Below are 24,996 nucleotides of genomic sequence, written 5' to 3'. Positions count from 1 at the left end.
ATTATTAGAATTCACTTGCATTGTATGGACCTACAGAGCTGAGATATTCTTCTAATAATCGTTGTTTGTGTTCAGCAGAAGAACAAAAGTCATACACATCTAGGATGGCATGATGGCAGTGTTGGGCACTCAAAAAATGCAGCTAGCTAAGCTACCAACTTCTCAACAAAAAAAGATCAAATCTACACTTCAGAAAAAAGTAGCAAGTTACACTGCAAGCTACACACCAAAAGTAGCTTGCTACATTTAAGCTACTTAAAATGTAACCGCAGATGCACGGAGCATACTGTCATAGACAAAGCACCTAAAAGACTTATTCACCTGATGGTTATCAATACCATTAAATTACAGTTTAGTGCAATACAGTATACAAGTATACAGTATGTGGAAATACGTACCGTATGTACACGTAAAAACAAAATGTACATTTATATTTAAACATGCTACTCATATAAACCCATGTGTTCAACATATAAAATCACAATTTTTATAATTTTATTTTTCATATTTATACTACTACCTCTAACCCATTCCCATTTAAAGCATTTTATTTCCACAGTCCTGTATTAAAAACTCTGCATGCGTACATACAGTATACTTTTCATTTATATATTAATCTATACAATACAGAAATACAGCAGCTAAACAGAATTACAGGCTATATCCTGTAATTCTGTGTCTAGCTGTTGCATGTACTGGAAGCTTTTGATCAGAGGCCAAATTCTGTGTGTGTGTGTGTGTGTGTGTGTGTGTGTGTACATCTGGGAAATAACAATGTGATTTCTGATGGTATCAGATGGTAATACCATGGTACTTTGAAATACAACAACCATATTTATGTACCATTCTATATTTTCATGGTGCTTCAGAGTACTTAAAAAAATAGCATATTACTTGAATGGTAAATATATATAGGATTACATATTCATATATTATATTAACATGGTGCTCCCAGGTACATGGTATTGCCATAGAACCTTTTTATGTGTTTTCGTGTAGGCTAATGACTGTTTTTATGCTCTTTTGGCTGGAAAATGTATTTACCTGCAGAAGTCATTTAAAAGCTGCAAACGTGTTGAACTTTATAAAGACCTTCTCCATCATTGGCAAACGATAGGATGCATTAGCATGTTTGGTTTCCATTGATTGTAGATCCACTGCAACCAGCGTCATCGTTTTCCGGGTTTGAAAATATTCCGTGAGCATTTTGGCGAGTGAGAGCTTTGCTACTGAAAAGCTACTTGATTTAAAAACTAGCAAAGCTACCACCTCGCTACTCAGAAAAGTACTTAAGCTAACAGCTTTGCTATTTGTAGCAAAGCTACTGCCCATCACTGCATGAGGGTGAGTAAATGAGAATTTTCATTTTTGGGTGAACTATACTGAAATATTGTATAGCAAAAAATAAATAAATGAATAATATTAATATATACAGTATTTTTACACACACACACACACACACACACACACACACACACACACACACACACATATATATATATATAAATTAAGCCTAACTACACCATAGTTAAGTGAAATCACTGCAAGGTACATTCTTGTGGCTTATTACTTTGTTACATGCCATAAAGGAAATGCTAATGTTAATAAATGGAGACAATAAACTAAGGGAAATTCTTTGTATATATTGTGTTATGTTTATTCATCTAAATCAGAGCTACAAGTGTTAAATGTTGTTGTACCTGGGGTAGTAGGCAGTGTAATTCATGTTCATGTAAAGCTGTGGTGGTGGAGAATAGTAGGCTAAAGGGCTGTGTGTTGGGGGCTGTGGAGTTCTTGGAGTGGCCAGCAGAGGGGGCTGAAACATCGCTGCTTCAGAGGGAAGCATCGCTCCAGCTGCCGGATATGCAGCGTAGGTTGGTGGAGAAAGACCTGAGAGAACAGGACAAAGTGCTTTAGCAAAACACACACTGACATCTTATGAATGTAAATCTCAAAGTGCATAAAAAACTAAAAAACAAAGCAAGTCAAAGACACCCCACAATTCAGTGTGCAAAAGGAAATGAACTTACCTTATGCTAAAATATAGTTAAGATATAGTAAACAAACATGGACACCCTGTACTCAGAAATACTTAAATATTTAGACCAATATATGTAATGTAAGCATGGAAAATCTCTCTCACAGACACACACACCCACACAGCTGACCTTACAGAGTGTGTGCATGTCATGTATACTTAGCTCAACTGGCATGGGACATCTACAGTCTCCTCTGATGTGGCCTGAGCACATACGGCCCATTCTCATGCCAAGGTCAAATAACCAGATCAAATCACTGAGTAAACAGTCCTTACTTTAGTGCTGATACTGGCTTGCTCTTTCTAAATGCCAAAATGTTGCACCTTTAGATCAGTGACATAGGTGATCACAATGTTTTCTTGGAGATAAGCTGAAATTTAATCTCAAACGGCCAAGCTGATAAGAGTAAAACAGCACAGACTAGAACAATCCACACATACACACACAGAACTGCATCTCTTTAACCAGAACAGATTACACCTGCTGGCTCATGCTAAATGACAGCCCAACGTAATGGCATAGCTCACAATTTCCTAAAAGCATGAACATTAAAAAAAGACTCCCGTTTATTATTTTCCAAACAGAATGTGTTCTGGTACAATAGTCAACTGCATTGCAGGAACTTTGAGGAGTCTCTCTTACAGGGCAGTTTGCAGGGAGGAGGCGACAGGCCGCTGCGGTTAAGAGTTCCCCCCATCAGCACGAAGCTCATCTCCTCAGTGGAGCACTGGAACACCTCCACATAACGATCCTTCATCATCTTCTTATGGCACTTTTGAGCCAACATAAACGCACGGTCAGCTGACTTCATCTGAATGAAGGCATCACCGGAGGGACGACCCTAAATTATAGGCCAAGAAAGAGTGGGGAGAGAACCAAGGTCATGCTAAAAATGTGTGATATTTCTAGTTTCATTAACCATGTATCAACTAGAGGTCGACCGAGGAGTAGATTTTGTTGATACCAATAACTGCGGTAAGGAAATAAAATGCAGATGACTGATTAATTGGTCGATAGTTTTTAAAAACAATTTATAGAATAATCATTTAAAAAAAAAAATCATAGTCTGTCCTTACCATGAAGGGCACAGACATTGAGACTACGAGTCCAAAATTAATTAAATCCCAAAAACAGACAAAAATAAGTAGAAAAATTAAGATTTGGTGCATTACGGGGAACTTTCAACTTTAAACAAGTCCGAAATACACCAGAGATTAATTTTTTAATGACAGAGACATGACACCAAATGACACTTCTTACAGCCAATGTATTCACCAGATGAAGAGTTTGTGTATATGTTTTCCTAGATGAGGTTTACTAATGAGGAATAAAAGGAAAAAAAAGAAACTATCAGCATAGATTTTTGCCGATAGCTGATATTTCCAAAAAGCAAGTATCAGCCGATTAATCTGTAAAACTGATATATCAGTCTACCTCTAGTATCAACAGTACAATAATGAGTGTGATATTGCTTTTATACAACAGTTCAATACACAACAACTTGGGAGTGATTACCAATTTAGACACAACACAACCAGTTATATTATCTATATTTCTCCACACTAGAGAAAATATTGATTTTTGTGTGCTACCAAGCAACAGACAGACTGACATCTTGTCTGGAACATCGCAAACACAGACAATCAGAGTGATACAAATGTTCCAATGCTGTTATATATCAGCACTCTTAGAACACCACCTGTCCAATCAAATTTGAGGACCTGGAACAAACTGTTGTATAATAACAAACATCCTATGAGCTTATGAACAGAGTGAGACAGACAGTTGTAAATTCAAATCAGAATCTGTTCTCTCCGATGGGCATTACTTTAAACCATGTCAGTAGTTACACAGCAGTACGCCAGTCATACAAAGCTCTTCATGGTGTCTGTTCCTCTCACCTGCTGGTTCAGGACCATGTGCACTCCATGTGGTTTGATATCAATAGTGTGTTCGGCCATAAACTCTAGAATGTCCTCGATGGCAGCGGTGTATGGCAGACCTCTCAACCTGATGCAGTCCCGCATGCTGCCAGTAGTAATGAAGGGTGGGCTGGCTAGAACCGGCATAGAAACCATCGGAGAGGGAGGAGGTGGCAGAGTGGAGATCAGTGGAGTGGACATGTAACGATTCAACACCTAGTTCCAAAATACACACACAAAGAGGACAATTATTACAAATGTAAAGTGCTGTTATTCTGAACATGAACAAAATGGTGTTTCATACAAGATGTAGCGTAGCTAATGGCAGGCTTAATCTAATAAAAGACATACAGTGGCCCCAAAAGATATTTTGACACATGTCATTGCAGATTCCACTTGGTTTGATATTTTGTTTCTAATGCAAACCAATTACTAGACCTTCTGAGCCATGTTTCAAATACTTTTAGCCAACTTGTTAAGATCATTCAAGGTCTTTAACAGCTGCATTAAGTCAGTTCCCCCAAGTTCTAGCAGAGTAACCACAGGTGTAGTTCATCATATTACCTATGGACATTAACAGCACTTTTGGCTAACAGGATCTTTTATCTTCATTTTGAACCAATGTCTTTTGTTTAAATGTTGAAACCGAAATACATTTTTGCAGATGTTTTACATGAAACGTGCTTTTGTACTAAATGTCTTTATAATATCAAACAAAGTGGAATTTATTTTAAGCTTAAGTGTTCAAATACTATTTTGGGGGCCACTGTTATGTCATGATGTTAGGAGACCTCTAAAAGGAAATACATCTTGGCATAATTTGTTGGATTTTCTATTGATTAAAAAGTAATAAAATGTTTTGTCTCTACCTGTTGGACTTCAGCTGCAGTACTGCGGAACAGCTCGATATATCTCTTGCCCAGGATTTGTTTGTGCTTCTTTAGGGCGTTCTGGGCGTATTCCTCACAGGCAAAAAGAACAAAAGCATCACCTGTTGGACGTCCATCAGGGTACTTCACAAACAGAAGTCCTTCTGTCCCATCCGTCACAGGGCTCTCTGGGCCTAGGAACCCCAGGACATCCTGAGGAGTAGCAGTGAATGGAAGACCCCGCATTCGGATAATCACCTGGTTTTCCTTTGAAAGAAACTGAGCTACCTCATTGGATGTGCCTGTCAAAAATTGTGAAATTATATTAGCAAATTAAAGTAAAAACAGAGTTGCCTTGTGCAAGCTTCTTTGGAGACATCATGAAATCACTTGAGTACAGTTTTCTTTCCTGTGTTGACGTATTTCCTACTGAAACAGGACATCTGGATGGGACATATCCAAAATATTATCCCATTTATCTTTAGATAGCCAGTTGGCTTTAGTTACTAAAGTAATTATTGATTGAACAAAAATCTGTGTAGTGCAAAACTTATGGCCCATTTTCCCACAAGAGCCATTGCATCTATCTTAATGTTTTCAACTTTAAGAAGTACACTAGGACAAAGATCAAAGTTTCCATTAAGACATTTTGGTGTTGGTCCAGTTTGCCAAACAAAGTGTGAAAAATCTGGTCATCTCATTTCTCTGTTTTTTGTAGGCTGTAAACGCAATGGACTGTGCATAGTAATGTGATAAAGGCTATTAATCAAACAATATAGTCAAATGAAAGACAAAATTGTTCGTTATAATAGATTTTTTAAATAAAAAACAAAAACAAATGACCATCATGAAATTAGCATCTAATAATTAAAAAACAAAATCTAAACTGCAACTTGCCACATATCTTTTCATTTATAAATAAATATTAAAATAAATCGTTAGTTATGTCATATAATTAGCTAATTTCCTTGGCTCTTTATTTTTTTTTTATTTATAGCACAAAAGACTTTTGCTGCCAAAGTGAATTCCGATGTGTCCAGTGTTTCTCTACAATTTGAGATTTACATAAGCCTGGTGTCCTTGTCTCCAGTAGACAGCAATGCAAGGCCGTTTTAATGTTATACTGAAGCTTCTTACTGCAGGCACGTGAGAATAACATGGGCTGCTTTTGCCAGTGTGTGGGATACAACCCATTCTGGTTGCAGATTATGACTCGGCAACACATATGACATCAGCTAATGGTGTTGCTGACGCATTGTGTTAATATTTTCACCGGACATCGTGTCTGACTATGATTGAATTTGTTGGACATTAGGACATTTTAATGGTCAAAAATCGGTAATTGCCAACTAATGGAAACCCTGACATGGATGACTTCTAAGGTAAAAATATATGGACAAAAAGCCACAAAACCCCAGTTTTAATTTCATAGGGTCTCTACAGGCTAAAAAGCTCAGCAAAAACAAACAAAAAAACTACAGAATGAACATCATGTCAGATCATCCGCTCTGGGTATACTTTCAGCTACCCTAAAACCTTTCAACAGACACATCCACACGCACTGTAATTATATCTCTGCAAGCCTCTGTCTTTTTACACCTGCTGTGTGTGAGAGCAGTGTGAGGCTTTTCAGAGGCTGCTGACCCATCTTTCTCCCTGAGGGAACAGCTCTCTTTCTCTGGTTTGAACAGAGCGGGGGGCAGGAGGGAAGTAGAGTAGAGTTTCCCCTTTTACCTGCCTAAAATGAGTCAGAAAGGGGAAGAGACTCACAAAGAACCTTTCATTCCCAAAGAGGGGGGAAAAAAATAAAGGGACACTCATACACACACCTTTGAATAACGGATGGCGAATTACACTACAAATGGGATAGTTTCTGTTCATATTGTCTGACTAAAAATTCATTCACAAGTGAAGACTAGTATGTCTCTCACCTCCAGCAATCTTAAGAAATTCCTCCCCTGTGGCTTTATATACCTGAAACAAGAGGTGAACACATATATACAGTACTGTGCAAAAGTTTGAGGTAGTTGTGAAAATGTTGTATAGTGAGGATTTTTAAAAATGAATGCCATGAATAATTTTTATTTATCACTTAACTTCATACAGTTAAAAAAAACTCCTTTATATATGGTCACATTTAGGCCAGAGGTGATCGGAGTAAAATAAAGCATACTTATAGTTTGGATACTGTGAGGAGGTGAACTCACCTCTATGTATCTGCTGCCCATGTGGTGTTTGTGTCTATCCAGTGCCATGTCTCTGTGCTCAGAGTTTATGAAGCGCACCAGAGCCTCCCCATTTCTCCGGCCCTGTGCATTTAGACACAGCGCAACACCGCCTCTGATAAACACAAATGATGGTGAACAATCAAATAAAAGCAGAGATCAATGCACATTCTTACAACACAACATAACAAATGTGTTTGCAATATTTAACAACGTTTCTAAATCTCCAAAACTTTTAGTTACTGTAAGACATGCAAGTGTTCCACTTCCACCAGTGAAAGTCCTGATGTTTCATTTGGCTGGATTTACCTTCAGGGTCTTAGTGAGTTTTGCATTACACTGTTAATGTGTACTTAAGGGTCTTTTCTGAGTGCATACTAGGCATCATAGAGAGTGTGTGTTTCAGTTGTAATCTCACTTGGCAATGTTGAGGCCCTTGAAGAAGCGAGCGATGTCCTGATCAGATGACTGCCATGGCAGTCCACGAGCTCTGATGATGGTCTCACAGTCCACAGCTTCTGTCTTACTGCTGGAATCCATGCACACACACAAGTAACAATCAGTCAACCTCAGCAGCCCTTTTGATTTTTAACCAAAATAATATGACACTTTAAAAAAAAAAAAAAAAAAAAAAAAATCCCATCCATGTCTAATAAGGCTTATGGTAAAAATTAACAAATAAGACTATGAACAAATTACATAACCCTTTAAGCTCGGAAGGTGTTTAAAAAGAGTTCCTTTTTCAGTGGTATGCCGAAAATAAAAGGCTTAAAACTCTAAAATGATACCCAACAATTGACACTCTTTGGTTTTTTGTAAAGAAAACGTAAAAAAAAAATTATGATACAGATTATGATCAATTATGAGACTCTCAGCCAAAGAAAAATGACAAAAAAAAAAAATTACTTTTCTTCGTATTATTCTGATTATACACACACACACACACACACACACACACACACACACACACACACACACACACACACACACACACACACCTGTAAATAAGGTAGCTCCAAAAAACTTTTTTTTTCAAATCAGATCAACTTTAACAGAGTCAAATTTGGTGTTGATTCTGCAAAGCAATCAAAGTAAGTCATTTATTCTAAGGTCCAAAAACATCTCAGTGTGTCCAAAAGTCTCTCTAAAAAATAAAACAGAATAATTGTACATAAGAACTTACAACATATGCAGATACAGCAATGACTAAAGGTATGATTTCTCTCCAAAACATGCTAGCTACAATAACTAGATCTCATTCCATTCTGTGTCATTTGAGTCATCATTGAGTCTGTGTCATGTAATTGGGGCCATCTTCAAGTGGCCATATGTGAGTTAATGATCCTCACTGACCATATGTGGATGACTTGTACCCCTGGCGATCTGAATCCTGATACAATTAGTTTTATCATTTTTATGTGTTTGCAAATTACAATAATACGTACAGTGCAAAATTATTAATAAATTACCAAAATGGAACACTTCTGATTTGTCTGCCAATTTCAAAGCACTTGTACAGTTTTGGTCATAATGTTTACATGCACTGTAAAGTACCACTTCTAAGTTTGAAAACTTTTTTGTGCCGATCAAGACTGAAATTATTCATCATTTTCTCGGCGGTACGATCCAAGCTTAAAGGTTTAAGAACATTCTAATTATCAGCAGTAACATGGAAATTCACACTTCAGGCAAACAAAATATGTTGTGTTTATATGCCGAAGCAAAAAATAGACCTACAATGACTACTAGGTACATACCATGCTCCAGATTCAAATTTGTAGTTTACGGTCTCAAAAGTGGAGAATTTGTGATCTACAAAGTATAAAAGTTACTAAATTGAAATCATAAGCAACATGCCAAGTTGTGCACATCAAAAGAAAGATATACAAGCAACATGATTTTTATGTTGTATGACTCACTATAAGGCTCAGCGAGGAGGTGAAGCATTAGCAAAACCATTGTCTTCACCTCACTCAGTCCTGCCTCCTCCTGATCCACCACTGCTGGAATACACACATCTGAAAACAGGGTCAAGGCACAAACACCATATGTACATACAGGCATGTAAAAAGGCACAATTAAGCAGAAACATTATTTTAATAGCTGCAATGCCTATATAAAGCAGAGTAAAACCAAGAGCATATCCTGCCTTCTGTCATTCTAGATTCAGAGGCAGGATACAGTCCAGCATGGAGGGCAGAGTGACATCTTTGACGGGGCCTGCGTTGGGGCAGCATTTGTGAAACTCTTTCTTCAAGTCCACGAATGAGTAGAAACACTCAAGCAAGACCAGATTCTACAAAACACATAGACAGGCAAATCAGAGGTATTCAACCATGGAAATATGTTTAGGAGGAGCCTGAGGGATGGGCAGAGGAGAGCAAGCAGTAAAGATGAGAGAAAAGGAATAAAGAAAAAAAGATTGAAGGAGCTTTAATGTTCTCTGCAAGAGTCAGCATTCCTGTGAAGATTAGAACATGCTTCTGCTAAACAGATTACACCTGGACTGACAGCTAATTTAGAAATGTCAGAAAATAGCAGCAAAAACAGCTACACACAAGCTTTTCTTTTTCTTTTAAACCATTCAAGGTAATTGTGGAGATATTTGAGGATTACCTTTTTGGAGGCCTCGGGGTGCAGCACCTGTCGGATAAGCAGTGGTCCGTCCACACACAGCGTGTAGGAGCTTCTGCCCAAAGACTTCAGTTCAGTTGACACTGATTGATGAAACTGGAAACAAAGAGACAATGAAAGGGGGAGAAGTAATGAAGGAACAATCCAGTCTAAAACAGCAGCATTAGATGCAATATATTTACTTCTCTGTATGTGTATTCTAACATTGACAGCTTTGTGAAAATAACTATACAACTATACTATTCCATGCATACACAAACATTAAAAATTGGCCATATGACGGTCAATAATTTAATGACGGTTATATGACGGTGTTTGTTAATTCAAATGTGCTGATCTGAAAGAGGGGGGAAATAATATAATTTTTATGTTAATTATATGAACTGCAAAATTGATAAGCCTCATTTCCATTCTAGCAGACAACAACAGGTAGCACTGCTGAAGTAGTGAAATTAAACTCTTTTACCCTCTGATCATTAGATAGATATAGATTAACCAACAAACACACTTAAAATGTTTTTAAAAGCAGAAACTCAAGGGTTTTCAACTAGAATGTCAAGGACACCATAGAGGACACCCACAGTATGTTGTAAGATATGCACACGCAGTTCCGTGTACATGTGCGCATGTGTGTCCTTGTTTTGTAGATTAAGTAGCCGGTCAGACTGGTTTGGTGAAAACACAGGAAGTGAGCCATGGACGTGGTAGTCAGATAAAGTATTGCACGTGACCATAGTGATGGATGACAAAACAATTGCAGAGCACTTGTCCAGCGTCTAAAATACACCATCCACTTGTTCCAAGCAATAGGGGCTCCTACATACACCTTTGTTTAGCAATAAACACGGAGCCTTTTATGAACGATTTCAGATATTTATTAACTTAACCATCTCAGTATCAGTAAACAACAGTACTGGCTAACCTCCAACTAGGACATGATTGCCCAGATGCTTATAACAATGCAAATGCAATGCTTAAAACCCTACAAAACAAACAGGGACCTAGGGCTGGGTGGTGTGACCATATATATATATATATATACACACCATACAACGGTAAAAATGTGTCAACCGATCATTTTCTATACTGTTTATACCACGATGGATGAGTTTGCATTGTTATCAGCGGGCAGGATTGCTTAATGCATTTGTACTTTCATTTTTCCATATTTCAACAAAAGCACAACCACAATCAAGTACTGTACATCAAACAACAGCCGAGCAGTGCCAAAACAACAACTACAGCTCTGTACAAGTTACTATCCACAAAACAAGTTTATCCACAAATTTACTGAATGTCATTCAACGTAGTGGATATGAAACCGTGAGCTCAACTGGAGCATGAATGAATAGGTAAACCCATCAGTAGCATGGTTGAAAGACTGGGTTCTGAATGCAGGTGTCTCAAGACCGGTTTTCTATGTTTTCAACTACATTTAACATGAAACAGCAACCTAAAAACACTACGTTTATGATGTGAAGCAATCAACGTGAGATGCTTCAAAAGAGTCCGTCTGAGGCATGTGTATATTGCCGTTTCTTTAGAAAAGCCCTTGTAATATCTAGCCCAGACAGACAGACATAATGGATTGCTTTGGACTGTATGCCTTGTGATTAATGATATTGTCTTATCAATGGTTTACACGTCAGCCATAGTAATGTTATAAAAAAAAATGTCATGCTTTAATAATCTGATTATATTTAAAATATATATTTTATTTATAATTCTATAAATAATAATTATAATTATTTATTCATTATTTATTGAAGTATTATTTAGGGGCCTTTCTCTGCAAATATTTATCTTTGCGATTATTTCGGTATATCATGTAATTAATTTGCTTAATATTTTGAATTGATTGACAGCCCTTCTTATTTCATTAACCATCTTGGTCCAAAACATTTGGTTTCATGAAATCAAAATTAAAATCCATATCTATTAGCTTCAATGTTATCTACAGTATATGCAAGCGTACATCTAAACATTGAAAAAATTGTGCAGTCTCTCTCTTCCGGCTACAAATACTCAGGAATATCCATGATGTCACAGAGGTTGACAAACCTTGTCCAATCCAATGCCTTCTATAACGAGAAAGCACCCTCCCTCAACAATGTTCAGTGCGCATGGCTGTGTTCTAGCTGCTGCTGATCATGCCTTTGAAGGGCACTTGCAGGGAGCACAACCCATGCGGTAGTCATTCCAAACAAAATTTCCAATAAGAATAGTTTAAAAATAACGGTCTTCAAAGGGGATAGGGATGATCACTTCTGAATGGGACATGCCAACATGGGAGTCGGGAAGTCAGGAAAGTTGCTGGAGTTTATGACATGAGAAGCATGGAGGATAGGGATATGTGTGTTTGTAGCTGTAAATTAAAGCCTACTAGCTATTGTAAAATGAGGACAATTATAAAATTAGATGAACAAGTATGTATTATTTACAATTATTGTTACTATCTAAACAAGGTTTCCATTGCAAAAATAACTACATTGTGATACATACTATTACTAGATATATTAAATTACTCGCATGACATAAGATTTTGGTCATGCCCCTACAGGGGCCTACTATCAAACTAGCTCAGAACAGTAAGTAACTAAAAACAAAAAAAATCAAACAACTACTGACTGGAGAGCCTGATAAAGCATTTCTCCTATGCGGTCAAATAGTGGAGAGACAAACTGATATTCTATTGGTCAGATTTTTGCATGCAATAAGAGAATGGATAGGACTTACATGGTCTAATTTACATATCACACTATAATCGTGAGGATTTTACTGACAATATAAAATTAAGCAATATCGTGAATATCGCAATGGTTTGATTACTCTTTTATTTGGCAATTATGTTTTATAAAGAACATCAGAAGACCAACTTCATGATCCTTCAGGCCTTTACAATTACTGAATATCATCAATAGGCTGAAATAATTTTTGTATCCATATCATCCAGCCGTGTATCACACAAAAATATCTATGCCAGCATTGATAACACAAGCCAAGATTGCCTTTACTCAGAGCTATAAACAGGAAAACCAACCAAGACAAAGTATATAAAAAAACATTTAAAAAAAAATAAATAAATAAAAAGCATGAATGATTGGAAAAGTGTTGTTCATTTGCAACATACATAATGGAAGAAATAAATTTACTAATCAATCGTCAAGCTGGAAATTTGTTTTAAGAGCTTTGAGAAAAATCATGCAGTATAAAGAAAAGTTATAGCACAGTTGAGAAAGCCTGAAGGTAGTGCTTTTTATCTCTACAGCTCATTTAACTATATTCCTATCACGCTCCTCTACTATGATGATAGTTTTTAACATAACTTGCATGTCCTCATACCTCTTACTAATATCATACTAATACAGGACTTCAGTTTATCATTAAGGGCTTAAGAGTTTTGGAATTGTCAGGTATTTACAAAAAGTATACAATGAAGGCCAAAAGTTTGGAAAGAAATTGGTACTTTTATTCACAAAAGTGGCATTCAACTGATCACTATGTGTTGTCAGGACATTAATAATGTGAAAAAAATACTATTACAATTAAACTACTTCAAAGAGATCTCATCAAAAAATCCTCCAGCAATGACAGCTTTGCAGATCCTTGGCATTCTAGCTGTCATTTTGTCTAGATACTCAGCTGACATTTCACCCCACACTTCCTGTAGCACTTGCCATAGATGTGACTGTCTTGTCGGGCACTTCTCACACACCTTACAAAAGCTCAATGGGGTTAAGATCCAGGACACTCTTTTCCAATTATCTGCTGTCCAATGTCTGTTTCTTTGCCCACTCAACTTTTCTTTTTGTTTTTCTGTTTCAAGAGTGTCTTTTTCTTTGCAATTCTTCCCATAAGGCCTGCACCCCTGAGTCTTCTCTTTACTGTTGTGTATGAAACTGGTGTTGAGCGAGTAGAATTCAATGAAGCTGTCAGCTGAGGACATGTGAGGCGTCTATTTCTCAAACTAGAGACTCTGATGTACTTATCCTCTTGTTTAGTTGTACATCTGACCATCCTCATCTCTTCCTGTCCTTGTTAGAGCCAGTTGTCCTTTGAAGACTGTAGTGTACACCTTTGTTTTAAATCAGTTTTTTTGGCCATTTCAAGCATTAAGCTGCGTACACACTGCCAGCGACTTTATCGCTGCAGGTCGCCAGTGGCTGGCGGTGAAGTCGCTAGTGGGTGTTCCCACTACCGGTTGCCTAGTAACGTTTATAAATGACATTCACGGATGTCATTCCATTGCTGTTGACAGCGAATCTCTTTTCTTGCCACTAAAAACAAACATTTTGGAGGGAAAAGACTAAATATAAATGGAATCAGTACATAAAATGCTTTATATCAAAGATGAATGAGAAACAAGTCGTGCTGTTTGCCAGAGTGGCTGTTTATCTGCGGCGAAAATGCAAATGTCGGTCTGTCTGGGTCCATAAAATCCCCGCGATCTCAGGTACACCTTTCCACGCAGTATTTTTCTTTAAAATGTCCTTGTACGTGGGAAGAGCCATATCATAGAGCACTGGAAAATTTCTAACAGCAAGAATTAGCCTTTCATCCATCTTTCCGTTACTGCAGGAGAGAGCGAGAGAGACAGAGAAGGATCACGTGAGCTCTCCCTTCGTCTCTCCTATTGGCTGTCGCTTCCGTTAGTCGCTCCAAAGTTGAACTTTTCTCAACTCTGTCGCGTCGCTGGACACGCCCACATCTAGCGCCAACGGTCGCGACAGCTCGTGTCGCCGGAAGTCGCTGTGCTCGCATTGAAAATGAATGGTATTGAGTCGCTGTCGCGCGCGATGTCGCTGGCAGTGTGTACGCACCTTTATATAGCCTTCATTCCTCAAAACATTGATTGACTGACGAGTTTCTAGAGAAAGACGTTTCTTTTTTGCCATTTTTGTCCTAATATTGACCTTAAGACATTAGAATTGCATACTGAGGCAAGTCAAAAACAAACACAAAGACAATGTTAAGCTTCATTTAACAAACTAAATAGCTTTAAACTGTGTTTGATATAATGGAAAGTGATTTTCTATTACTAAAATTAGCAATTTATCATGATTACTCAAGGATAAGGTGCTGGAGAGATGAGTGATGTCTGATAGAAATGGCGCCTGTCTAGATTTGATCAAAAATGACTTTTTTCAAATAGTGATGGTGCAGTTTTTTACATCAGTAATGTCCTGACTATTCTTTGTGATCAGTTTGGTTTGGAATGTCACTTTGGTGAATTAAAGTACCAATTTCCTTCCAAAACAGCAAAATCTGTACATTATTCCAAACTTTTGGCTGCCAGTGTACACTCACTGAGCACTTTATTATTAACACTATGGTCCTAATAGGCCCCATTTCCACCTGGTATTACAATGCGTCTCAGGTGATTCTATCACATGTGGTCAGGTGAGACATATCGCTGTTAAAACCTGGTCACTTAAATGCATCTCCTGTGACCACTTGTGTTCGGATTTGGAGGGTCTCTGTTTCATGACGACATGCATCAGTTACTATGTCAGTGTGTTACTGCATGATTATTAAGTGTAACAAAGTCTGAAAAGACAAAGAAAGCACAAAAAAAATAGCAAGTTGAAATTTAATCGAAGCACAAACGCAACATGTCAAGCAGAATGGTGGAAAGGTGTTCGTGCTTGTCATCTGTGTTGATATCAGACACATTAATGTTGGGCTGAAACGATTAGTCAATGTTATCAACAACGTCAACAATAAGAAATTGTCAACAAAAACTTTCGTTGTCGAATAGTCCTTTGATCTCATTTAACGTAATGAGGTCACATTAAACTCTGATGACGGCTCGAGAGCAGCACTGCAATTCACGCCTGACTGAGGAGAGGAAGAATTACACAGTTAACAGTCCAGATGCACTCTAAACTTTCCAAAAAGCTTCAGGTGATGCAAAAATACTTAAATTTTCAGATCAGACAGTTATTTCCTTTTAAAGCTGCTCGTAACTGGCAAACTTTAAACTCTTGTAAGTGTCTGACGTGGTCTTCTTCTGTTGTAGCCAATCTGCCTCAAGGTTCGATGTGTTGTGCATTCTGAGATGATATTCTTCTCACCACAATTGTACAGAACTGTTATCTGGATGTTTTTTCCCCAGGTAATCAGCAGTTACAGAAATACTCAAACCAGCCCATCTGGCACCAACAATCCAAATCACTGAGATCACATTTTTCCCCTTACTGATGGTTGATGGGAACTTTAACTGAAGCTCCTGACCCATATATGCATGATTTTATGCACTGCAGCCACATGATTGGCTGAATAGATAATCGCATGGATGATTGTTGTTGCCAGATGGGCTGGTTTGAGTATTTCTATAACTGCTGATCTTCTGGGATTTTCACACACAACAGTATCTACTCGGAATGCTGCGAAAAACAAAAAACATCCAGTGAGAGGCAGTTCTGTGGATGGAAATGCCTTGTTGATGAGAGCGGTCAACAGAGAATGGCCAGACTGGTTTGAACTGACAATGTCTATGGTAACTGAGATAACCACTCTGCACAATTGTGGTGAGAAGAATATCATCTCAGAATGCTATTCTGAGATACGCGTTGTTGCTGTTTTGACGCCATGAGGGGGACCTACACAATATTAAGCAGGTGGTTTTAATGTTGTGACTGATTGGTGTATATAAGGAACATATTCCACTGTTAGTCATTTGGTGTTCAAAAGAAAATCCCAGGAAAGATCCCAAGCAAATTAACTCCGGATTCATTAGGAGTCATGAGAAATCACCATCCAGGATTATTTGATCAATTAATGGCAAAATTACTTCATATGTACATTTCACTAGCATCCTTTTGGAAGGGCCCTTCGTGAAGGGAGTTTATTGCTCAAAGGAATCATGTCCCATTCCTGCAGTGCCCTTCAAGGATGCAAAAATTCCATTTGGAATTTGCCCTCTTTGTGCACGCGCACACACACACACACACACACACACACACACACTCTGAACAAACGTGGCTCAACAGGAGGGACTGATTGATAACCATGTGAGCCAAAGATCACATTTCTCTCTCTCACTGACAGCATTGCAGAGGAGAATGTGAAACAGAAACTCCAATGAAGTTTAACTACAGTGCATATCAGTTTAACCACACTAGCGCTTCTTTTTGCAGAACTGGAGAGGCTAGTCTACTCATTCTTTTGGCTTAATTTTAAAGATTGCTTGTTTTAAAAAAAACTTTTGTTTTTCAATATTTTACTTAAAAAATATTTGCCATGCAGTCTACAAAATATTCAGTGTTTAGTAGTGCTTTTCTTTGCTCTTGCATGGAGTTTGAAATTCTCTCTCTAACCATGTATAGATACAGGGTGAGACAATGGTGTGTCTCTGCATTTTACCAGTGCATATGTTTAGCAGAAATTAATGCATTTGTGCAGGGTGGGGCTGTGCTGTGAAAACAGTTATGAACATACAATACACACACAAACACAGAAAGAATTGTGGTGATAAGTAAATGCATTAAAAAATTGTGTGGTGTGATCATCAAGCTTTACCGCAAGCTTTTCTTAACAGTTATAAATGGTAAATGGTCTGCACGTATATAGCACCTTTTTAAACTTAGCGGTATTCAACGCGTATTACACCCTGTCTCATTCACCCATTCGTTCATACAAACATTCACACACCAATGATGGCAGAGCTGCCATGCAAGGTGCTAACCTGCCATTGGGAGCATTGGGGTTCAGTGTCTTGCCAAAGGACACTTCGGCATGTGGAGTCGTGTGGGCCGGGAATCGAACCGCTAACCCTGCAATTAGTGGCCAACCCACGCTACCACCTGAGACACAGCTGCCAACAGATCCTAAAAAATAAGATTAAAAGCTCTTGAATTACGCTGGCGGCCAAAAGTTTGGAATAATGTACAGATTTTGCTGTTTTGGAGGGAAACTGTTCATTTAATTCACCAAAGTGGTATTCAACAGATCACAAAATATAGTCAGGACATTACTGATGTAAAAAAATAGCACCATCACTACTTGAAAAAAAAAAAATTATAATAATTTTTGATAAAATCTAGACAGGCCCCATTTCCAACAGCCATCACTCCAACATGTTATCCATGAGTAGAAATGTCCCGATCCATCGGCCGCCGGTCAAAATTGGCCGATATTCATCTTAAATCCGAGATCAGCCGATTGTGCCTAGATTTAGGGCTGATCTTTTTTGCAGCATGCAGGCAATCACACATACACTGTTCCTCTAATGAATGAGTGCTTTCTCAGCCCTTGAAGCATGACAGAATGGCCTATGGAGGGTGAGTTGTTGGCAATTCTAAGCATTCACAAATTTAAACTTTCAGACATAATGTAATTGAGATGAATATGCCGGTTTGTTTTTAAAAATGTGTAAGAATTACAGGTGTATGAATATTAATTTGCCCATTTTCGTTATGGTAGTTATTCGGACTCGTTGCACAGTGAACATGAAGAGGCTTCTAACAGGTATAAAAACAAATTAAACAACAAATAAACATGCAAATACATGATACGAGTTGTGACAATCAGACGTTGTGTTGAGTGATAGAGAATGTTTGAGCAATCAATACATTTACTCTCTTTAACATGAGCGCTCTGTGTCAAAGATGTGCATTCTTCAGGTGCTCTCAATATCTCATCATCAGTCACTCATCCCAATTTAAATCAGATTAATGAAGGTCACAATACCACTAATAATCAATATAACTGTTTAAACTTCAATAACGACACCGAATAATTTTTTTGGTGTGACTATTCAAGTCAAGCTGTTTACACCATTTGTAAGTGTATGTAAGATTTCTATTCATCCATACAGAACTCAATGGATTTGTGATATATTTTTTAACCTGAATATTAAAGTTAAAATAAGCTATTCGAAGTAGAAGTTGATTTTATATGCGAGTTTTATAAAAAATGCTAGCTGCACCAAGTTAAATGCATTAAGTTGAAGACATCTTTTATTTAATTTGTTTACCTAGTTATTTTTGTCAACAAACAAACAAAAAAACAGTCTGCAGCTCTATTATCTAGGCAAATACAAGTAACTGATCAGGACTCGGTATTGGCAGATATTTAATATTTAAATATCGGATCGGGGGCCAAAAAAGCTGATCGGGACATCCCTTATCCTTGAGTAATCATGCTAAATTGTTAATTGGTACTAGAAAATCACTTGCCGTTATATCAAACACAGCTTAAAAAGCTATTTGGTTCATTAAATTAACATTGTCTTTGTTTTTGAGTTGCCACAGTATCTGGAATGTCTTAAGGTCAATATCAGCTTTCTCTTGAAACTAATTTCAGTGCTTGAAATTGACAAAAATCTGAAGATTTAAAACAAAGGTGTACACTACAGTCTTCAAAGACAAAGGACAACTGGCTCTAACAAGGACAGGAAGAGATGAGGATGGCCAGATGTACAACTAAACAAGAGGATAAGTACATCAGTCTCTAGTTTGAGAAATAGACGCCTCACATGTCCTCAGCTGACAGCTTCATTGAATTCTACTCGCTCAACACCAGTTTCATACACAACAGTAAAAAGAAGACTCTGGGGTGCTGGCCTTATGGGAAGAATTGCAAAGAAAAAGACACTCTTGAAACAGAAAAACAAAAGTAAAAGTTGAGTGGGCAAAGAAACAGATATTGGACAACAGATAGTTGGAAAAGAGTGTTATGGATCTTAACCCCATTGAGCTTTTGTGGGATCAGCTAGACTGTACAGTGTGTGAGAAGTGCCTGACAAGACAGCCACATCTATGGCAAGTGCTACAGGAAGTGTGGGGTGAAATGTCAGCTGAGTATCTAGACAAAATGACAGCTAGAATGCCAAGGATCTGCAAAGCTGTCATTGCTGCACGTGAAGGATTTTTTGATGAGAACTCTTTGAAGTAGTTTAATTGTAATAGTATTTTTTTCACATTATTAATGTCCTGACAACACATAGTGATCAGTTGAATGTCACATATACATATATATATATATATATATATATATATATATATTATTTTAGGGATGCACCGAAATTTCGGCCACCGAAAATGAAATTTTTTGTTTTGGCCGAAAGAGAAAAAAGGCCAAAAATATGAGCCGATATATATATGTGCTCAGGTTTCACTCTCGATCGATCTAATCATAATCACGGCGCTGACAAGCAAAGGCCGCTGCTCCCTATATGCATACTACACAGTCTGCATAGGGCACCAACTCCCTAGGAGGGCACCATCTTTACCTAGGGGGGCACCAGAAAGTCCACCGGGGAGAGAGAGAGACTATTCAGAACAGCATCTCATGTTCTTGAGTTGCCAGAAAGCTGAGCAACTTTTGTTCTTGACGAGAAACCTGCCACTTTTACTTAAATAGAAAGCAGTCCAATTTGCTATGTGTATAGCAATTACATTAAAATTTGTTTAGCCCTGCAAAACTTCACTGTTCTCCACTTGAGGCTACATCAGTCGTTTAAGGTTGAGGTTGGTTTTAGTTCTATTACAGGAGTTTTGCACAATAATTTTATATTAAAGTGGAAATACGTTTACATAAACAGAATAGAGGCCCTCTGCCGTTCTGTGTTTTGCCTGTTGTTTTCATTAAAATGACTGTGTAGCATATTTAAACTTTTTGTATTTGCAAGATGCTAGCCTAGAGCTGCTAAGTTCATTACTTGACTGCTGTTTTGCATATCATTTGCATCAGTTTTCTAGAACGTTACAATTATTGGATAACTGGTAAAAGAAAATGTGTTAATTTTGATTGTTAAAGAACTGAATAAAGAATAATTTATTTAATATTGTTATAATATATTTTCGTTCCAATTTTGGTGCGTTACTTTGAATAAAAGTGTGATCATTTTATTGATTTGAAGTTTTTCAATTCAGATTCATTAAATTAATTAAAAAGTATAATATTAATACAATTATATATTTTTTTTAAACTATTTTAAAATAGGTACGTTTTAAAAAAAGTAGTTTACGACCAAGTGCATCCTGAATTTCTGGTTTCGGCCCAGAATTTTCATTTCGGTGCATCACCAAATATATATATTATATTATATTATATATATATACATATATACACACACACACACACATATACATATATATAAAGAAATACAAATATATAAATATACAAATATATATAAAATTTTTGTTTTAACCAAACAACACATGGAGAGACAGTACACGGGTTGAAATAAATTTGAATACATAAAGAAGCAATGTTTGTTTAATCTTAGTTTGTCCACAGTGTCCAGAACGAAGCAAAGTATGAGTATTCTGAGATAAGGTAACAGGATGTACCTGCACCACTTTAAGGATGTTTGAACAACAATTCACATTCAAGCTCTTTTCAAACTCTGTTAATACAATTCAGTATAAACATCAGTCTCGAAACCCATCTAATTTATTGATTTATTATTCTTTTAATGCCATTTCAGCATTAATGTATAATTTGATGATAAGACCAAGGTAGTTTAAGAAAATAATGCAAACAACAAACAAGATTTTTCAGTTTGACAAATTTTTCCTGGTGAAACATATGCAATAAAGACTTTTCTGAATAGAACGGTTGTCTCGAAACTAATCTTAATCCATCTCTATAAATTTCCATTTCACTAATGGGTAGCTTGTGCTTTCTGCTCTGAGTCTGAATGAAAGAATGGATGAACGTGTCACTCATCCTCTCATACAGACAGATGATTGTGTGCATTTCCCAGAATCCTCCCTCAGCACTGACAGTCAGTGTGTAAAGAAATAAAGCACTCTGCTCATCACACACAGGTACTGGCATGCTGCTGCCAGCCTGCTTTTCAGTAACATACACATCGAGTTTCTCTGTCTAACACATCCTTTCTGTTTCTCAAACACACCCAAGGTTACGTAACACTAATAATTTCACACCAACAAATGTATTGAGTACAATGTATTAAGTATTCATAAAACATCCACTCACACACAAACTCAGCAACACACACACACAGGTGTGTTAGCTTTGCACTATTTCCACAGTGTTAGCGTCTAAAAGCAGGTGCAAAGCGAGTCATCCAGAGAATGCCAGCAGCTATAACTTTTTTCTTTCCGTTTCCCCCCCATATTGTACAAACAGCATATTTCCTCTATTACAGCTCTGAAAAACAAGCTTGACTCAAATCTAAGATGAGTCAACAGTAAAATGGGATGAAAAATGGGAACTGCTAAATTTTCTCATTTGTTAGTGCATTACATGCCCCAGAAAATACTGCTGGGGACATTTTTATCAGGCAATGAGAAAATGGATGTTAGTTGTGTAGATCAAGGAGATCTTTCAATTAAACTTTCACTTAAGTCAAAAGGCCAAGGTCATCCGTGAACTGGCATACCTGAGTGGAACTCGGTCATTAGACCTGCAAGGCCATCTAGGTCAACCCCTTTTTAAAATCGATCAGTTCCTAACAATAAAAATATAACACTTGATGGAGGTGGATATATGGCTTTGAATGTGAAAGGACAACCAAAACAGGGAAAATGAACTGAACCACTGGCGTATATTACTCTATCTCTGAAAGGATGGCTGGGAGAAATTGATTTTACTAGTTAATATTTACAGAGCCTCCTAGGGATAGGCTACAACTGAATTGAGATATGGCATGCAAATACCACAACCTAAAAGTATGCAATGCAACACACATGTGAGAAATCAAAAAGATAATTGTTCTGTTGACAAAGTATTGTTACTTTAATACCACTCATTTTTATATTAATAAATGAATAAATATTTATATTAAATAAATATATATTATTACAACAACCATATAGAGTAGCAGTCATAAACTAAACTACTGAGCTTAAACTCGGGGCAATACATTTCTGTGGGACATTAATGAAGAGGTGTCCATTATGAAACAGTGGGGGGTGGGAACAGGTTTACTGAGAACAAACAAATTCTCTCTGTGTCAGGGTTGAGAAACACGTTTGGCAACAACTGCCTTTGGACAAAACATACCTGCGTAAATCGGGAGGAACCTGAAACTGTCCATATCCAGCTCGATAAACAAGCCTATCCTGGATAGTAACATAAAGGAAAAGAAAGAGAGGAACTAGCACTCTCTTTTTCATTTAATTCCCCGTCTATTTCTCTTCTTTTATTCTGTGCATCCCACTATCTTTGAATCAGTCTTGTTCTCTCTTAACTCAGTGACATTTATGGCTCTCAGGTAGGTACATTAACAGGTAAACATTCCGTCTTCCAGATGTCTGCTCAATACATCGGTCCAAAACAAGACTAGACCTGCACATTCCCCTGAAGCAGAGCGCCTGTGCCTTCCTTCCCACACTCACCCAAACCGCAAACATACACTGCCTGGCCAAAAAAAAAGTCACTGTTTGGATTTAAATTAGCAGATACTTAAGAGCCTATGATTGAATCATTATTGTAATGATTAATATGTTTCAGCTGGCAACAATTCTTTTAACTCTTATGCAGTGTGTAGCTTCTTATTTCTTAAACAACCATGTCGGAAGACGTATCCCATTGTCATGGAAAAGATGTTACTGTGTTTCAGAAGGGGCAGATTATTGGCCTGCATCAAGCAAAGAAAACATCTAAGGAGATTGCTGAAATCACTGGAATTGGGATAAGAACTGTTAAATACATTATTATAACCTGGAAAGATCGTGGTGAACCATCAGCTTTGCAGAAGGAATATGGTCAGGAAAAAATCTTGAATGATCATTATCGGAGAGCACTAAAACGCTTGAAGACATCATAAAAAAACTAAAGTAGAACTCACGGCTATGTTTAATAGTGAAAGTAAGAGCATTTCCACATGCACAATGTGACGAGAACTTACAGGATTGGGACTAAAGAAAGCCACTCGTTTGTGAGGCTAATCTGAAAAAAAACTACTTCAATTTGCTAGGGAGCATAAAGATTGGACTGTGGAGCAATGGAAAAAGGTAATGTGGTCTGATGAGTCCAGATTTACCCTATCCCAAAGTGAAGAGCACGTCAGGGTAAGAAGGGAAGCGCATGAAGCCATGTGCCCGTCATAGTGCCCACTGTTCAAGCCTCTGGAGGCTGTGTTATGATCTGGGGTTGCTTCAATTGGTCAGGTCTATGCTCAGCAGCATTATGTGACTATAAAATTATGACTACTGGCTGACTACCTGAATGTACCGAATGACCAGGTTATCCCATCAATGGATTTTTTTCTTCGCTGGACAGGACACCAATGCCAAGGTTTATCGAGCTCATATTGTGAAAGAGTGGTTCAGGGAGTATGAGGAATCATTTTCACACATTAATTGGCCACCACAGGGTCTTGATCTTAACCCCACTAAAAGTCTTTGGGATGTGCTGGAGAAGACTTTACGGAGTGATTCGACTTACCGTCATCAATGCAAGACCTCGGCCAAAAGCTAATGCAACTCTGGACGGAAATAAATGTTGTGAAGTTGCATAAGGTTGTCGAACAAATGCCATGACCAATGCGCACCGTAATCAAAGCTAAAGGCAGTCCAACTAAACATTAGAGTATGCAACTTTTTGGGGGGCCAGGCAGTGTACAATAAACACACTCACATTAAATACCCCAGCGAGCCATTTAAAGAAAATAATTCTGTCATGTATACACTTATGTATGAGAGGCGTAGTAATTCAGCCCGCAAGTGGAAAATCAAGATTGTTATGAACTGGTTTATGTGTGAATTTTATGTAAATAACACCTGCCACACTACACAGCTATTTGCACCCCAATAGTCTATTGGAAACATATACATTTACAACAAACTGCATTTTGCGTGTTGCTTCAGTTTCGTGGGGCGTAATGCCGGTAAGACTGTCTTTTCAACCTGGGTTTGATTCCACATTTGTCGCACCCTCTTCCCATTCCGTTTCCTGTCTTCACTCTTAATAATTTCATTAATACTACTTATAATAATATATAAAATTTAATAAAAAGGTTGTTAACTGCAATAATATTGCAGAAACCATAGATTTGATGCAATTAAAAATGGTGTTACTACATTAATATGGTGTTTATATAGTCAATATACAGTATATACACACCATATTAATATGATTACTATGATTTTACTACAAAATACCATTGTTATAATATGGTTACTGTAGAAAAGCCATTATTAATGTTTGTAAAGAAAGGTTAGGTTTATGGGTAGAGGTTGGTGCAGTGTGTCCATGGGACTAAATAAACACAATAAAAATGATGCAGTGATGCCCCTTTACTGTTAGTATTTAATTAGGAGTACAAATAGTATCTGCCACTATTTGCACCAGGGTTGGGGTGAAAATAATATTCGCCACTATTTGCAGT

General features: G+C 37.4%; 1 protein-coding gene across 2 annotated transcripts in view; it reads right to left on the bottom strand.

The window, feature by feature from the left end:
- Window positions 1-24,996, bottom strand: part of esrp2 (epithelial splicing regulatory protein 2) — a 32,628-nt gene that overhangs the window by 6,224 nt on the left and 1,408 nt on the right. For both annotated transcript variants that reach the window (XR_007972448.1, XM_052148116.1), the window contains 11 exons: window positions 9,672-9,785; window positions 9,237-9,351; window positions 8,975-9,073; window positions 8,813-8,867; window positions 7,474-7,584; window positions 7,038-7,170; window positions 6,762-6,804; window positions 4,831-5,132; window positions 3,941-4,177; window positions 2,682-2,880; window positions 1,701-1,890 (listed from right to left, as the gene is read on the bottom strand). Coding sequence is in view for 1 of the 2 variants with exons in the window: in XM_052148116.1 (XP_052004076.1) it covers window positions 1,701-1,890; window positions 2,682-2,880; window positions 3,941-4,177; window positions 4,831-5,132; window positions 6,762-6,804; window positions 7,038-7,170; window positions 7,474-7,584; window positions 8,813-8,867; window positions 8,975-9,073; window positions 9,237-9,351; window positions 9,672-9,785 (1,598 nt within the window). In the remaining variant the exon portion in view is untranslated. The remainder of the gene's footprint in view (window positions 1-1,700; window positions 1,891-2,681; window positions 2,881-3,940; window positions 4,178-4,830; window positions 5,133-6,761; window positions 6,805-7,037; window positions 7,171-7,473; window positions 7,585-8,812; window positions 8,868-8,974; window positions 9,074-9,236; window positions 9,352-9,671; window positions 9,786-24,996) is intronic.

Source organism: Xyrauchen texanus, chromosome 2, assembly GCF_025860055.1.
Source record: "Xyrauchen texanus isolate HMW12.3.18 chromosome 2, RBS_HiC_50CHRs, whole genome shotgun sequence".
In the NCBI taxonomy this organism is placed as follows: Eukaryota; Metazoa; Chordata; class Actinopteri; order Cypriniformes; family Catostomidae; genus Xyrauchen; species Xyrauchen texanus.
The sequence above is the reverse complement of the archived record's forward strand: the minus strand, read 5'-3'. Positions and strand labels throughout refer to the sequence as shown.